This window comes from Coturnix japonica, chromosome 3 (assembly GCF_001577835.2).
Source record: "Coturnix japonica isolate 7356 chromosome 3, Coturnix japonica 2.1, whole genome shotgun sequence".
NCBI lineage: Eukaryota > Metazoa > Chordata > Aves > Galliformes > Phasianidae > Coturnix > Coturnix japonica.
The window spans coordinates 36,629,854-36,646,747 of record NC_029518.1 but is presented as its reverse complement, the minus strand read 5'-3'; the positions used below and the strand labels follow the sequence as shown (position 1 = coordinate 36,646,747).

The 16,894-nt window shown below is 36.0% G+C and overlaps 1 protein-coding gene across 5 annotated transcripts in view; it reads left to right on the top strand.

The window, feature by feature from the left end:
* The window catches only part of FAM120B (family with sequence similarity 120B), a 47,953-nt gene that overhangs the window by 12,177 nt on the left and 18,882 nt on the right, over positions 1 to 16,894 (top strand). For 4 of the 5 annotated variants that reach the window (XM_015857934.2, XM_032443394.1, XM_032443393.1 and 1 more), the window contains exons 4-6: positions 609 to 704; positions 7,237 to 7,409; positions 10,071 to 10,163. In XM_015857934.2, the coding sequence (XP_015713420.1) occupies positions 609 to 704; positions 7,237 to 7,409; positions 10,071 to 10,163 (362 nt within the window). The remainder of the gene's footprint in view (positions 1 to 608; positions 705 to 7,236; positions 7,410 to 10,070; positions 10,164 to 16,894) is intronic. The other variant, XM_032443396.1, reaches the window with a different exon arrangement.

The window sequence follows — 16,894 nt, the reverse complement described above, 5'->3', positions numbered from 1 at the left end:
CAGTTCTAAGATTAGCAGCCAAGACTGACCATGCCTTTGATGCTGTCAAAAACAGGCCATTAGGAGAATTTTTACCAGTTACCACCAGGGATAGCTCAGTAGGGCTGTTGTTGTTGCAGGTGTAGAGCAGCACCAAGTTTCCAGCAGTCTCTGATTTTGGTGTTTTGCGCATAGCTGAAATTTTTCTTTACCTGCTAGGCAGACCTTTCATGATTCATTCAGAACCTATTTAAGCAAAGGAGCTGCTGTTTCTGAACACAACTGGTGATGTTCTGTATGTGCACTGTTGGGGGGAAATTTTTGATAAGTTAAGCCTTTTCTTTTTTCTTTTCCCTTGTGATAATTCCATGCCAGGAGATTTGGCATTAAGTAATCAAATTCCCAAGTCAAAACTCAGCATTAATTGTGCATAGTTTGAACTCTCTTCACTTGTCCTGATGGTTTGTCATAAAGATAGTAAAACTAATTTTTCTTGCTTGGTTTGTTTTTAAAGAAGCTAAACAAATACACCATTATGAAGTGCTTTCTATTACTTAGAATCCTTACCACCACTGTTTATACGGATATCAGTACTTGCACTTGTCTTACTCACCCAACTCTGTTTTTAGATGGAACCTGTCCTTTGGTGAAAGAGTGGGTTGTCTATTGTGGAAATCCTCTACAGCAGCCTGAGCTGATACAACCCATACAGCCCTCTATTCCAGGTAGGATGAAAAAGTTTTTAAATATGAAATACTGATATCCCTGAAATCCTGTTAGAAGATATCAGACATCCAAAGGCACCATCAGGCACAATATCCAAAGTGACTGTACAAATCTAGAAGCTAAACTAAAAATGCTGTATGCCTATAATTGCTTCTATTTGCACTGTGTAATTAGAAGAGGATTCAGCTTTGAGCTATATCTTATTACCATGTCTCGTGGAACCCAGTGCTAATTCAGACATTCACTTTAAAATGCAAACAATTCCTGAAATGTTTTAAGTACTGCTTTGAGGCCACAATAAGCGGTGTGCAAGGATATAATTAAAATTCTCCTGTGGAGCTGAGAGAATGAGTTAATGAGGCCGGTGGAGAATATGGCAATTTTAGATCACCTGAGACAACTCAGAAAAGAAAACCCAGTTTTCAGCAGAAGTGTATTGGGACTGCCTGTTTTTGTGTGATGTCTTTCACTATCTTAAGCACTGAGTGTTTTGTATGTTTGTATCATCTTTCCTTTGGTAAAAGATGTATTCTTGAACATTCTTTGTGAAATCATTATAATGAGGGATGTGTTTATGGGGAAGCACACTTTAGTTAAAAGACTGGGCACTATATATCACTCATCCCTTTATCACTAACCTATGTCATGCTATGCAAGTTTAGCATAGGAAGTAAACAGTACTATATCATTTTCAATTTGGGGTTCTTTTTTTTTTTTCTTATTATTTTTGGCATTATTATTTGGCATTATTACTTTTGGCATTATTATTATTATTATTATTATTATTATTATTATTATTATTATTATATCTCATTATTTTGGCATTATTAGTTGTTCTAATTGTTAATTTGGCCATGCTACTGTGCTTGTAACCACTCTATTCTCACAGCTTTACGTCACTTTCTATTCAACCAATAGTATGTGGATCCAGGAGCTTGGAGGATCTGTTTTGTTTATAGGAAAAACATTTCCACTGATAAACCATTGATATCTTAAGAAAATATGATTAAGAAAAACGATCAGCTAATTGAATTTTTAGAGTAATTTCTAATACTTTGTGCAGAACTTTGCATAGCAGTCCTCTTTCTGATCTGGTTTAAATCCTTTCACTTCTGTTTTGTGAATATACACATCAAGTTGGAGCACGCTGCCTTTTTTGTTGTTGTTGTTAGGGAGTGCTTTAGAAGGTACTGTAAAATGTCTCTTAAAGTCTCCTAAGGTTGGATGTTTATCTTCGTTATTAAAACTGGTAATACCTTAGAACAGCCTTCAAGATTGATAGGAAAACAGCTGATCTTTAGTTGGCAGCCTGTTCAAAATCATTTTTAAAGGACACATTTGGAAAGAATTGAGTTATATAAACAAAGTACAAACAAGCCCTTCATTTGATATACAATAATTTCACTGCACAGTAGCTCCAGTATGTTATTAGCAGGGCAATTATCTGTTTGACTCGATGATGGCATGAAATCATTGTGAAATTTTCCAGATGGATATGAATAGGCAGGATAAAAACTGATTTGCCTGTCCTGTAGAACTGCTTTATTTCAGTGTATAGTGGTGCGAGAACATGCAATTGTAAAACAAACAAATTCAACAAAGTATAAACGATTTCTATGCAGTTACTCTCTGATTGCATGGTAAATATTATGGTATTTATTGTTGTGAAATGTTCCCTTATAGGTAATATAGTACCGTCTTCCTTTCTTGGGAGGAATGTATTCTGATTCTACTGCTCTGCAAACATACTACACACAGAACCCACCTTCATGTTGACAATAAATAGGATTTCAGATTGAGTTTGTTTGTGCACAGCAGCTGCATATCAGGAGTTTGTAAAAACATTATCTTTGGAGACATAATCTTTACTAACTCAGTAATGAAAGGCTGTTCTAGCAGACTATTAAAAAGGGGGTGGAGGACTTCTAGTGTTTATTTTTAGTGCTCTGTTGTCATTCCTTCAGCAGACAAATATTTTTCTAAAATTTTTGCAGTCCATATTTGTATGCCTTACATTCGCTCATGCATCTTTTATTTTCCACAGCACGTCTTTCTAATTCACCAAATAAGGTTCTCTACAGCGCATCACATTTTTCAGGCAGGGATCACATTTAGAGCTACATTTAAAGAAGTTTTTAAGGGAAGTGAAGAGTTCAAAGCTGTCAATCAAGATCAGGTTACTCAAAAAAAGACAAGAAACCTTAGTAGGAACTATTTGAAAGTCACAGGTGCAATCGGTCTGGGGAAGTTCTTTGTTTAATTTTTCTGGGGGAAAAAATAATAGCATCATAGTAACTACTTTAGAAGTGAACTGAGAATATGTGGGAAATGTGGACTCCTGTATTTGATTTAGATTTTAAAAAGAAAGAATATTTGGTTTGAATTTTGAATTATGCTTCATTAAGAATTATAGATTACACATTGATCTCATAAATAAATTTATATGTTTTTACCAATGCGTGGATTTTTTGTGTGTAAAACAGCAGAATTGTCTTGAATATGAAAAGCTTGCTAGTGATATATTGAATATTAGCTTTTTTTTTAATGAAACATTGAATCCTAAAGGCTGTAAAATGATAGTTTAAAATATATTTAAACTACAGCGTTTATAATTTATATGCATTTTTCTTGGGAGAATCTTCTGAATTAGTTTCTTTGCTTGCTCTCATTCTATTTCTTTTTCTCCCTTCTGGAATGTTTCCTTTCATCTGAATGAGTGTGATTGTGATGTTTCCCATAACCGACAGAGCATTACTTAAAGTGATTTTAAAACATGTCTGAGGAATGAATTTTGTTAGAAGATCTATGATCTAAGAAATTGCTTAACATACATAATGCGTGAACATCCAGTTGATGTCTGTACAGTTTGTTATGGAACAAAGTTTTAAAGTCTTTACTGGAAATGTATGGATTTTGCATTTGGTTTTATTTCTGAAAACATATGGGATATTGTAGCTGGTTGTGTATGTAGACTGCTTTATCCTGAAGGAGTCTGAATATACTTTCAGTCTTCTGGTCATCATATCTTGCAGGAATATATCATGAGTATGCTCATGTTCAAATTACTTTTTTCTAATACTGTTTCCTGAATGCTTCTTTAATTGTCAGATTTAATTGGCATTTGGGTTTCTAGCATCTTTAGAGTTGGTCAAGGTTGGTTGTATGTTAACGTTGAACACACCTGTACACTGAGCATTGTCCAGTACATTTTAATCATCTTATTTTTGTTGCTCAGTGTTTCCATGAGCGTGTAAATCAATGAAATGTTGGTGTTTTGTTACTGGTGTTCTAAAGTGAAATGTCAACAGTCACTACTTCAAATGGATGTAAACAGTTTAATATTATACATTTATGTCCATGTGCATAATGATGATATTATTTAAGTTGGTAAGAATGTGAGTCACCTTTGTGTATGCCCAGCGTTCAGTGACACTATAGTGTTAATGCATTTTGCATGCAATCCATATTCATAAATGAGTTACTGAAGTTCAAACAAATGAAATACTTTTCATGATGACAGCGTGTTTAAATTTATGAATGAAAAGGGGAAAAAAATAGCAAATTATTTTTCTCTCACTTATTATTTGACTGTGTTTATATTTATGCAAGTACTACTATTTGACCCCATGGAGTTCTTTGTGATGTTCTCTTTCTGAGAGGTTCCAAGGACTACAGTTTATATACTACTGAATACTGTTTTCACACAGTTTTGTGTATGTTGAGAATAACAACAAGCACGTGCAGCATTTGAGTTTCTTTCTGTATTTCGTAGGACCTTATGATTTCTATGACCCAAATAGGATAAATACCTTTCTCATGACTAATCTTTACTGTAAAGATGTATCAGTTATATTTTTAAGCATGTTTTGCTCTATTTCTCTCCTTTTTGTTACTCACTTGTGGTTGTTGCAGTTTCAAAGTCAGTTTAGTAAATATTTAGATGTGTTAAGAAAGCAAAATATTTCTCATTCTTGTCCTAGTAATATTCTCTTTTAGGAGTGTTTTCCAGTTGCTGCACAGTACATTGTAAGATTTAAACTGGAGCAGAAATCTGTTTCTGGGATCTACTTTGTGTGAATCCTAGGTCTGTTGACCGTACACATCGTCCTGAGGGAATCATTAAACTCCAGCATATTTGTTTGCTTTACTTATCTTTCATTTAAGGGTTAATAAATGGCTCTCCCTCGATTATGACCTGGAATTTAATTATTTGTAGAATGCATCAAGACTCTTTCAAAAAAATAGTGCCTTTGGCAGTATGTGCCAAAAGGAGATAGTGTCAAGTTTTCTTTCCCAGAGTAAATAACTCATAATTCATCAGTACCTCTTTTTCCCAGGCACAAGTCAATTTCACTTCTTCAAGTATAAGGAACTGTTTATGGAAGAAATGTCTTGAATTTTTTGTTGAGCTCTGTCAGTATAGATATGTAGCCTTGATTATTGATGTAGTTCATGGTTTTGCTCTGAAGAAAGAAAATTTCTATAATTAGGTATGCCCTTGGATGCAGTTCGTTTTTACAAAGTACAGTCAGAAAGGGAACTGATTCTTGGAGTTTCTCCTCATGCAGCTGAACATGAACCTTTGGGAAAGCAGAAGCCATCAAAACTTATTGGGCTTACCTACATAAAAATTGTCTCTCACCTTACATTTGGTTAGCCTAGGTAGGAAAAGCTGGCTTTGTTTTGTTCTCGCGCATGTAACCTTTGCGTTTCTTCTTGGAATTCACTCTGTTATTTGTTATTTCTTTAAAGCAACTGTTACCACTATGTAAACCAGCTGTATCATGCTGTCCATACCAGCCCTCTCGCCACTCGTGTTTGTGGTATCGCTAACCTACGTTTCTAACCCAAAACAAGTTATTGTTGTTGTTTTTTGTTGGTGTTTTTCTTTGTTGTTTGTTCTTATGTACAACATATTTATTTCCTACAAAGATGAGAAACGTACCGTTTGTACAGTGGAAGTTATTTGCATAGTTAAAAATTTGGATGGGAAAGTTGGTCTTAGATAGTAAAACAGACATACACTGGGGAGATGAAGAAAGCAATACTAAGAACTTTCTACTTTCACCTTCTCTGTAGAATTAGGACCATTTGGTTAATGAGCTTTCTTGGCAAAATAAACATTATCTGTATATATTCAGCACCTTGTCACTTTAACAATTTATTACCACCAAGTGTTCCTAGCTGGACTACAGCAGCTGCACATCTCAAAAAAAGAAGGTGTTACCAGATGCAGCTTAATTGGTCCACATTTAAAATTTACACCTCTTTTATTTATCTACAGGAGCAGCAGTGCTTTATGGTAGGAGTCTGTCATTAATTGGGATTCTTAGGCATAGCTGCTTAGCTGTTCTGTTATTTCATATGTGTCAGTGTTTATTTGGATAAAGGATTAAATGTAATTTAAATAGGGAACAAATTTTACATTGGATGACACATCACAAGTTGGGAGATGGTAACAGGGGGTAAATATTAAAGATTTAGACACTGTGGTGAATGGCACAATAGGAAAGCCTGGAAAGATATATTATACATCACCAGTGACTGTTGTTTTGCATGTGTTTGCAGTAATGTTTTGTATGTTTGCCTATGGACTACAGAGTGCCAGATAGCCTCAATTTATTTATTTTTTAATCTTTTTCTCCAAACTTGCTAGTGAACTTGCTGCAGAATAATTGTGCACTGTTGAGTGCAACATCTGGCTTTGCCAGCAAAATGGCATAAGTGGCCAGCTTGTTCTTTAGAGGAGGTGTTAATAAGAAAGTAGGTCCTGGCATACCACAAGGGAGTACAGTGCACTGTCACCAGGAGAGAAAAGAAAGATGTGTTGTTATATCCCACTGAATCTCAGTTTTATGATGAAACTAACCTCGCCTAATACTCTTGGGAAGCAGGGAAAAGGACATACTTTAAGCCATACTTTATTGCAAAGGGTGAACATCTGTTGTCTCAAGGTTGTCTGTGTTCTGTAACTGTTGAATTAAGCCCTCTTAAGTGCTACTATAGTCATCAAATCAAAGAATCCTTAGAGTTGTAAGGGACCTTTAAAGGCCATCTAGTCCAGTTCCCCTGCAATGAACAGAGACATGCACAGCTAGATCATCTTGCCCAGGGCCTGATCTAGCTTTGCCTTTAATGTCTCCAGGGATGGGGCATCCACCACATCTTTGGGCAACCTGCCCCAGTGCCTCACCACCCTCATTGTAAAATACCTTTTCCTTATATCTAAACTAAATCTACCCTATTTTAAGCCTGAAACAGTTTCCTCTTATTTTATCACAACACACCCTGCTGAAGAGTCTGCCCCCTTCTTGCCTGTAGCTCACCTTTCAATACAATTTGTTTGAAGTGAAAGCCTTAACTTTTGTTTGTTTTTTTTCCAAATGCCAAGTTTTGTCAAATTAATGTTACTGTCACTCTGTGGTCCTTTCAAGTGCCAAAAGCAGATCAGTAGTTTCCTTTCAAATTGTAGTTTGGAAAGCGTGTTTTATCTTGTTGCTGCCAACATAAAATAATGGATTTCTTTTGTAGGTGGAACACCTAATTTGAAAACACTGTGGTTTGCCAAAGGACCTGACGTGGAAAAGCAACGGTACAGTACGTTTCTGGCATGCTTTCACCTTCAGGATGCGATGGAAGAGCTCCAAGCTCTAGAAGCACCTGTTGCAGCATTCTGCTGCTTGGTGACCTACCTTATGCTGCAGGTAACTGGGACAGTTACTGTTTCTTCAGCTGTCCGCCCTTATAGGTGTGATTGACTAGTAAACTTCCTTGCTGGCCTGTGGACAATTTTTCTCATAATCATTACTGGAGGCACAGTTGATCAAATACAATAATAATGCATTGCAGCATTTTAATTACCCCATTTGACATGCATCATCCTGTTTAAGAAACAGTGTTTTTTTACTAGTACATCATAACTCTCACGTTTCCATGACAAAGCCCCTTTGGCAGTTTAACAGAGAGAGTGTAAATGGAGGAGTTTTTCACCCTTTTGGGGACTTGCTTGAAAATGAAAGCTTTTCTAAGTGTTTCCATAGTGTCATCAAAAGAAGACATCCCTTCAAGTGACTGTGTAGGCTATGCCAGCAGGCAGTATAAGTATTTAGTTAGCTCTCACTGCTTTTTCATTCCAGCTTGTAATCTACTCCATTTCAAGTCTGAATTAAAGATATGGCTCTTCTCATTAAAGTCTGAGTAACTGGTGATCACTAGTTAATAGTTCTCTTAGATACCTGTAAATACCTAGCAGCCTGCAGACTTGCTTATTTGGAACAAAAAGGAATGCAAATTTAAATGCAATATTACTTCATTAATTAAATTTCATTTATTTGTAATGTGTCTATACTTGCCACCTTTCAAATGTGATCTCAGAAGTATATTTTTCTCTCTGAGAATGAGTAAATTATTATGCCTTTATCTAATCTAGCGAACTCTGTTGCACTTTTAATAACACTGAATTGCATTTCATTCCATGTTTTGCTTTTTACTCTTTACTTGTTCTGTCTTAGTAACAGAATTACACTGGTTTGTGATAAGTGAAAACAGATTCTCTCTAGGTTTCCTATTGGGTTTTTTTTTTCTTCATATACGTTTGCTCAGTCTTAGATGATGCATTGAGCAGTATGTATGGGAATTAAACAAATGACCCACACAGCCCTTTTTTTTTCCTTTAATCTTTGTATAGCAGAATATTAATGGAAATATTTTTTGAAGATCAAAGTCATGAAACCACACTTCATGCCTTACCATTTCAATGCAGCGAGATAAGTATTGTGTACTCAGCTTTAAAAACATAGTTTACTTTTTTTTTCATGTCTGGATATGATATGTTTTCACTGTTTCACTTATTTTTTCATGCTATTCTGTATACCCTTCCATAGTAAGATTATTTGAGATATGTTTCTCAACACCTGTCCCATTTTCAGCTCTCTGTGTTGCACAGGTACAATCTACCCTGTGAACCAGACTAATGATCAGATTTGGATTAAAATGTGATTCATTGCTTAGTTGTTTAGTGTTCTAATGTTGTCCATTTGTTTTCTTGGGGTGTTTGAAAGGAAGAACAAGAGTAAGTGTCAGCAACTGCACTTTGAATTGAGAGTATTGCTTCCATTTGTTTTTATAGCTGAGAAAACAGTGTTCGTCTAACTGTGGTATAATTCTTGTCTTCACACTTCAGTTTTGCATTTGCATTAAACAGCTAAGGTGGATTTTAACCCTGTGGTGACTTAAGCTGTATAGTTTTAGGCTGCCTTGAGGTAGACTAACATCATTTCCCTCAGGTCATATAAAATTCATGGGTTTGTTGCCACCTACACAAAGGTGACACCTGAGTTGAAATACAGGGTAAGGTAGGGCCATCGTCAGACCTTAGCAGCCTTCTTAGTGGGGTTAATGAATACTAAGGAACATTTGGAAGCTTAAAACTTCTCTAATATCCCTTACATTCTCATGCTTTATGCAAGCTTTAATAACTTCATACAGAGGAAAGTATTTTACAATGAGATAAGTAGTAAGATCTGATAAGCAAAAAACACAGCAAAACAAAACAATTCTCAGTAGTGGTTGAATAATTTATATCTTAAGGGTTGCTCTTCTTAAGCAAATAAATGAATGAAGTAATCGTAATTGTCTTTTATGTTTCTTTTTCCTATTCATTTGCATCAGTATTTTTTGTTATTTTTCTCATTCATTTTTTCCTCTTAGTTTGTAATTTATATTAGTCTTAATAGAAACTCGTGAGAGTTGAAATCGGGTTTGCACAACTTTCCATGCAAATCAAGGCATTAAAAGATGGGCAATGCAGAGCTGTAGGCCTTACAGCCTTTACTATGAGAGTGGTGAGGTGCTGAAACAGGCTTCCCAGGGAGACTGTGGATGCCTCTTCCCTGGAGGTGTTCAAGGCCAGGTTGGATGGGGCCCTGGGCAGCCTGATCTAGTATTAAATGTGGATGTTGGAGGCCCTGCCTGTGGCGGAGTGGTTGGAGATTCATGATCCTTGAGGTCTCTTCCAACCTGGGCCGTTCTGTGATTCTGTGAAATTTCTTGTTGTTAAGAAGTGCCAAAGGAACAGGAGAAGGGAATACGTATGTATATTATGTAAATATATAATTTATATATATATGTAAATTGTATGTATATGCTATACACAGGTATAGTGAGCTATGCACTTCATTCAGATATTGAAACTTAAGTGTTTTGTTCCATTTAAACTTCTTTTCCTTGTCAGTGAATTCACGGTTGTCATAATTCCATGAGGCCATGGATTTATGTTTGGTGTACTTGAGAAAAAGAGGAGCCAGTTATCAGAAAATTTCTCTTCAGAGCCTGCAAATAACTTGTCACTTTTTCATCTGTTTTAGGTCAGTAGTCTCTCTCTGGAAGACTTAAACGCATTTGTGGCACTCATTCTCTGCCTCAAAGGAAAGTCAGCTGCTGAACTGACAAGTCTGCAGGTACTGATTGGAGTAACTGTGTAACAGACAGTGTTCACAGAAACTCACAGATAAATAATTTTGGGCAGGAGGGGGATTCAACTTTAATTTTTTTTTTTCAGATGTGGGAACTGAATGTGGTGGTAAACACGTAGGCTTTTAGTGCTACAGTTCATGTAAATATTTATATTTGTTAATCATGTGGGAAAAAAAATAGAAAGGATATTCTCTAGTGGTTGGGTTCCTAGGGTGAAGGAATGAGTCTCAGGTTTCTGCCTAACTTGGCTTCTGGATGTTTAGATGATGGAAAATTTTAATGGAGAATCTTGTCCTGCAACGTTGCTTCTTTTTTTTGTTTTGTTCTGTTTTTTCCTTAGAAGAACAGTGTTTCAGAACATCCGCTGTATGAAAATCACTACACTAAGTAGAATCTGGTATTACCCTTTGTGGCAGAATGTATAACCAGCCAAAAAGAATGTTACCGAATGTGGCCCCATTGTAGTGAAGACCTGCTGGGTCACTCTAGACTATATTATTAGGTTACGGAGAACTGTTTTTAATTTTCCACGTTGGTGTGGTCTAGTCTAATCTCTTAGAGCTTATGATCTGTGCATAAATCTTTTCTAACATAGTGCTGGATATTTTATTTTCTATTTTTTATTAGTAAATGGTTAGCAGGGAATGAAAATACAGCAGAAACTGTATGGGTTACATAATCATGGCTGCTTGTGGAAACAGCTAGACGTGGAGACTGCACATTTGAGCAGTCAAGTAAGGATCATTTTGGAATGTATTAGTAATAACAGTGTGTTGATAAAGGCAAAAATATAAAATGATATAATATTTACAAGGGCTTTTACAATCTGCTTTTATACCTCAGAGGAACAGCATGCTCTCCTTCATAAGCTGTGTAGTCAAGAGACTGAGGGATGGAGATTGGAATTCTCAGTTAAGATGCAAGATTTGTGACTGATTTTGTGTATATTCTATGCAAATCTGTGTTTTTTCCCTTTCCTATCTTCTTTAATTCACATTTTGAAAAACAGTTTCCTAGTTATTGCAGTAGAATATTCTAAATAGTTCTTTTTGAATATCTTTTGCACTTTTGTGCAAGAGTATTTTCAGTCACAGTTTGAGGTTGCATTCAAGTCATTAGTAGCGTAAAGCACAGACTGCATGTGTCAATGGCTATTTCAGTTGTGGGCTTACTTAAAAATAAGGATGGATTAGAAGTGGTAGGAACTAAATTCACTTTCACTTAGAAAATCTTGTTTATATTTCCAGGAAAATCTGTGTTACTCTAACCAGGCCATGTTAGAGTTTAGTAAGTTCCTTATGTTGATAGCAAGATAATTCAACCGCTGCTGTTGTTGTCTGTTAGTTTCTAATGCATGGAGGCCAAAATAACAAGAACGGTGTGATAGATGAAATCCAGTCCTAGGGTTTTTTTTTCCCCAAATTCACCACAAATTTGTTCTGCAGGTAATCAAATATTAGACCTGTATGCCAGAAACAAAGCAATGAAATGATAGCAATATGGAAAACAGCAAAAATGTAGGATTTATTTCTGTCTTGAGGACATTATTACACACAATGTACTTAACACCGAGCATATAATTATTTTACCAAGTCTGATGTAGCAATCATTCAGTAAAAGCACAAAGGCAGCCAAGCATAAGCAGGAAGTATTGAAACAATTTGTTACAGATGCCCCTACAGGTGTTGTTATGTAAATTTCTAAAGTGGAAGGTTGTTCTCTTGGAATTGGATGTCTTTGTTTGTTCATTAATGCTGTGGTTTAGGAAACTTATTTTGCATCCAAACATGTAATATTCATTGATGTGTAATAGTTTCTAGAAGTCATTCTGCTAATTCAAAATTGGTCACAAAATGTTGCAGTTTACCCACAAAGCTTATGGGAGATAATCTGGCATGAAAGCAACTGACACGTGAAGCTGCTATTATGCTGTATTGTGCACTCTACTGAAGCAGGCAGTATCATGTTGGGCTTGGGCTACTATTGCCCTTTGCAGGTGCTTTGAAAAGTCAAGTCACTCTGCAATAGATATTTTTTAATTTGATTTTCCAGGTATTTATGTTTAAAATCAGGAGAGGATTCAAGTACACAGCTAATAAATATGAATTTTATAGGAGGAAAATGGAAAAGTACAGTTTAAGCTACTTGACATGCTTTTTCTTCTCCTCTGGAAAGTTAAATGTGGTCTTTGGGAAGAGCTTTCAAAGCTTTCAGAGAAGTTGTGTTTAAGCCTACAAATCCATGGAATAGAAAGGGACACGGTTTGAATAAAATATATACAGTTAAAAAATATACAGTTTACTTCCACTGAAAGAAGCTGTCCTGTGGATGTATCACCACAATGCATGTTATACTATTCAGTAAAAGTAACTACTTGGTTCTTACTCATGAAGATTTATTTTTCAAGATCAGTGGTTTCAAAATACTAAAATGTGAACGTGATAGACAAGAGCTGTTGTAAATTCTTTTTTTTTTAATCTGGTTTCATTGTGTGCCCCTTATATGGTGTATTAGTATTCTGCTTTGCCCAAGCTTCCCGTAGAGCTTATATACATAAGGTCAGAATTAACTTTTGGGCCCCAGGTTGCCTGTTTCCCTTCTTTCTATTTTAATCTGGTGTGCTGTTCTGGCAGGAAGCCCAGAGAGCCATCAGTCTAACTTTGCAGCCATTGTAGAGAAAAAGAGGCACCAGCAGTCCTGCTTGCAGTGTTGTTTCTTATATTGTGCCAGTCCTGGTTCTTCACAAGTGCGACGATAGATCATCTTTCACCTGTAACATGTCTAGAGTACTGTTCAAATAGGAGAGGCTGCAGTGAGTTACAAACAGAAATAATACATTTCTTCTAGGATTTCTTCAAGTATGGGAACATATTATACCTTTGTTTCAGTGGTAAAAGGTTTTGAATGACATATTTACAAAAACTTGGTTGGGAAAACTTGGTTAAAAAGCACGCATGCCTGGAATTTGATATATGAAATTTGAGTTCACTCAGAAGGTGGTGATGCACTGGAACAGGGTGCCCAAGGGTGTTGTGGATGCTCCATCCCTGGAAGCATTCAAAGCCAGGCTGGATGTGGCTCTGGGCAGCCTGGTCTGGTGGTTGGTGACCCTGCACATAGCAGGGGGGTTGAAACTGGATGATCATTGTGGTCCTTTTCGTTATGTTTCAAAATAATTATAATAATTTAGATTATTTTGTATTTTTAACCATGGTATTTTTTTCTTCTTTGCCATCCAAACAGACAAGCACAATTAATAACCTGATTCTGAACATTCCAGATTTTAAGTCTTCTGACCTACTTGGCAAGCCAAGTCAGGTTTGTCAGATTGTTGGATTCCATGATTTTCAAACAGACTCCAAACAACCTTTATAAGCTATCTATATTTTTCAAGTCTTCAAGTATTTAGATCTGTTTTGCTTTTAAACATTGAAATAAATGGATAAATTACATTGTTAATCAATAAGAACTTGCATCAAGCGAAGACTGCCAGAGAACACCTAATTTTGCTGACATTGTTAAAAACCTTTGAAATTTCAGTTAAACTAGCTCAGAGTGACCAGTTTCACACTGGCAACCCCACTTACGTTGAATCTATACATAGATCTGAATGGATTCAGCCTTTTATCTTCTGTTTTTCTAATTCTAATTGTGTTTTGGCATCTTGGGCTGCTGTGTAAGGTTCAGTGCGCTGCCTTCACTCTGTGGAACTGGTTTATTTTTTTCTATTAAACATGAAGTGGTGGGTATGGCTCCATGTTTCTATTACTGAGTGTTAAGTATTACACAGATGTTTAATCTGTTCAATTATATCTCAGGAGCTGAAGTTACTCAGTGTTGGCAGTATGTCTTGAAAATCCCCTGTCTAGTTCTATTGCTATTTCAAGATGTTTAAGGTAAAAGACAATCTGGCACTTCAGCTAAAATTATGGTCACTTAGTATGGTTGCATGGATTCTCAAATTTCAGGTTTTTTTGTGTGTGTGTGTGTGTTATCTAAGTTATAGGATGGATATTTTTGTACCAGAAGTTATCACTTTTCAAGTCATGTAGGGCAGTTTTCCCATTCCAGAAGAAATCGATGTTCTGGAAGTGGATGCCTTGTTGCAACTTAATTATGAATTGATTCTTGGTATCTTGAACATACTGGATTACAAGCTGAAAGTTGGCAGATCCTTTAACAGGTCATCTGAGATGCTGCTGTGTTTACCCGTGGTTTGGTTTGTCTTGGACCTGAAGCTTGTCCTGAAATAGAAGCAGATAGTTCTTTTCTTCCTCAATGCGTGGACTTAGCACCTGAAAGTCCTTTAGCCAGAACTGTTTACCTGGGAACGTATCACTTCAGAGGTGAACCTTAGTATCAGTAATCTAATTGTGCAGCTGCTCTGCAATACAAAGCAACTGGGGGTTGGCAGCAGAGAGAAAGAAGGAAAAACGCTTTATTGCACTGGCAAACAGTGACTGTTCTCCTGAAGTTCCCTGTATTAACCATCTCAGTTCACTGGTAGTAGACATGACTTTATTAACTATTGTTGCGAGCTTTCTGAAGGGTACAGAGCTTCAGATGTGCCGAGCAACACCTGATCTAAATTCTGCTAAAGTTCACTGGTCTTTCTGTTGGTTTCAGTCACTAATAGATCGGGTCTCTGAAAAGTGTGTACTCAAAACAGATGTGAGGGAAAGGAGGGCATTCTAAATATCCTGACAGCGAAGTATTTTTTGTTGTAATTACCTGCTTAAATGTAAAAGCAGTTTCAAAGCTTTGTTTAGGTCGACTTCATTGGAGTTTCTGGCCTCGTGTAAATAACAGTGTATCATTTTACATCAAACTCCTGACAAAACACAGTAAATAAACCTTTTTCAAGATATAAACACTGGACAATTGGGTTGTTTACTGCTAAATATTTACTATGAAGGTTTTAGAAGTGTTTAAGAACTGTTTTTTCTTGTTTCCGTTGCTGGTAGATACCCTCATAGGATCTCCTCCTTTCAGTCCCCATTTTCCTTTGCACACACCTTGTTTAAGCAGGAAGAGCTTAAACTAAGCCATAATCTTTTATCAGAATAAACCTTTGCAGTGTTTTCAAAACACAGGCACTTTACTCCCCTCTCACTGTGACAGGTGAAGGGAGCAGGTGAAGTACTTACTACACTTCCAGCAACCCATTGCACAAAGCTGACCGCTGCCAAGTAAACATACTGTTTCGTCAGTGTTATCTTCTCTGATAATGCTCCTTGCATTTACTGCTGTTGCACCAGTTGAGCTTATTTTTACAAGAGCAAAGTATATAGTTCCAGTACAGGTGGATCTTTTGACAACTTGCACTTGGAATTTATACAAAGGGCAGAAGGCAGCAACACCTGGAATTCTGGAGATGACTCTTGTCTTGAGGTTAAAAAATCAGCTCACTGATTCTTTCCATTGTAGCAAATGTTAAGTTCGGTGAAGCTGCCATCGGTTAACAGTTTATCTGTTTATATCTGAATCACAGTGTGCATTACCTCTCCCAGGCAAAGCTAAGCTTTACTGTTTCAATGACAAGAACTTAAGATACAATCTACTTACTACTTTTATTGCTCAAGCATAAATTGCCTATGGTAAATATTTGATGTTTTAAGTTGTGTTTGAGGGCAGTAATACACCAAGTCATATACTGATAATACACTGAGTTCAAATGGGTCTGAAAAGAAATGGTGAAACTGGAAAAGTACTTAGATTTTTATCACCATCATATGAATTCCAGCAGCTTACTGCTGCAATCAAATTTCACTGATTTTAATTACCTTTCTTCACTTGATTACTTTTAACCAGAAATAAGCAAGTACTAACTTGCCCTTGAGTGTTGCGCTTTCCTTTTCATAACAGAAACACAAATATTCCTTTGAGAGAAAGGAGAAAGAAAAAGCTCTGTGCCATTTTAAAGCCATTTATTTTTAAATTAATATTTTAAATGTTGGCCGTATTCATCTCTTTTATATTCTACCCAACTGCGGGAAGAAGGCAACAAGGGAGGGGAAAATGCATAAGAAGAACTTTAATTAAAAATCCAACGTAACAAATATGCGTATTAATGATTAATAAAGCATGTCCCCAGAATGTTATTAAAATTCCTACTTAAAGGAACCAGTTCTTAAATGAAAAGAAGTATCAAGTGCAATTAAGTACAGTTGAAGAGTAAAACAGTGCAGATAAAGAACTGTGAGGTCATTACCATGTATTTATTGGTCTTGATTTCTAGAAATGAAGACCAGTTTACCACTGAGTTTGCTCCTGGCCGTCACTTGTTTCTTCTGATATTAGGCACATTCAGATACTTACTGTCACAATTTAAGCATGGTAGAGCCTGTTAATCTTTTTAACAGGATTGGAGCTCTCAAAATTTGGTAGAGTTTCAGCATTCTAGGTGAAAGATATGTGTGCTTTTGTTTTTGCCATATTCGTATCACACAAAAGTGCTGTTTTTGAAGCACATCAGATAAAGTTGATACGTCTATTAAGAAAGCATTTGGGAATCCACAAAGAAGACTCAAAGGTCTTAAAGTATCAAGGTATTTTTACATCACAAAAATGTTTTCTTTATTTTTTTTAATGATTTAATTAATTTTATTTATAATTATTTATAAATATATAATGATATAAATATAATATAATACAAATATATAATAATATATATATATATATTGTATTTATATTAATTTTATTTGATCTGATCCAT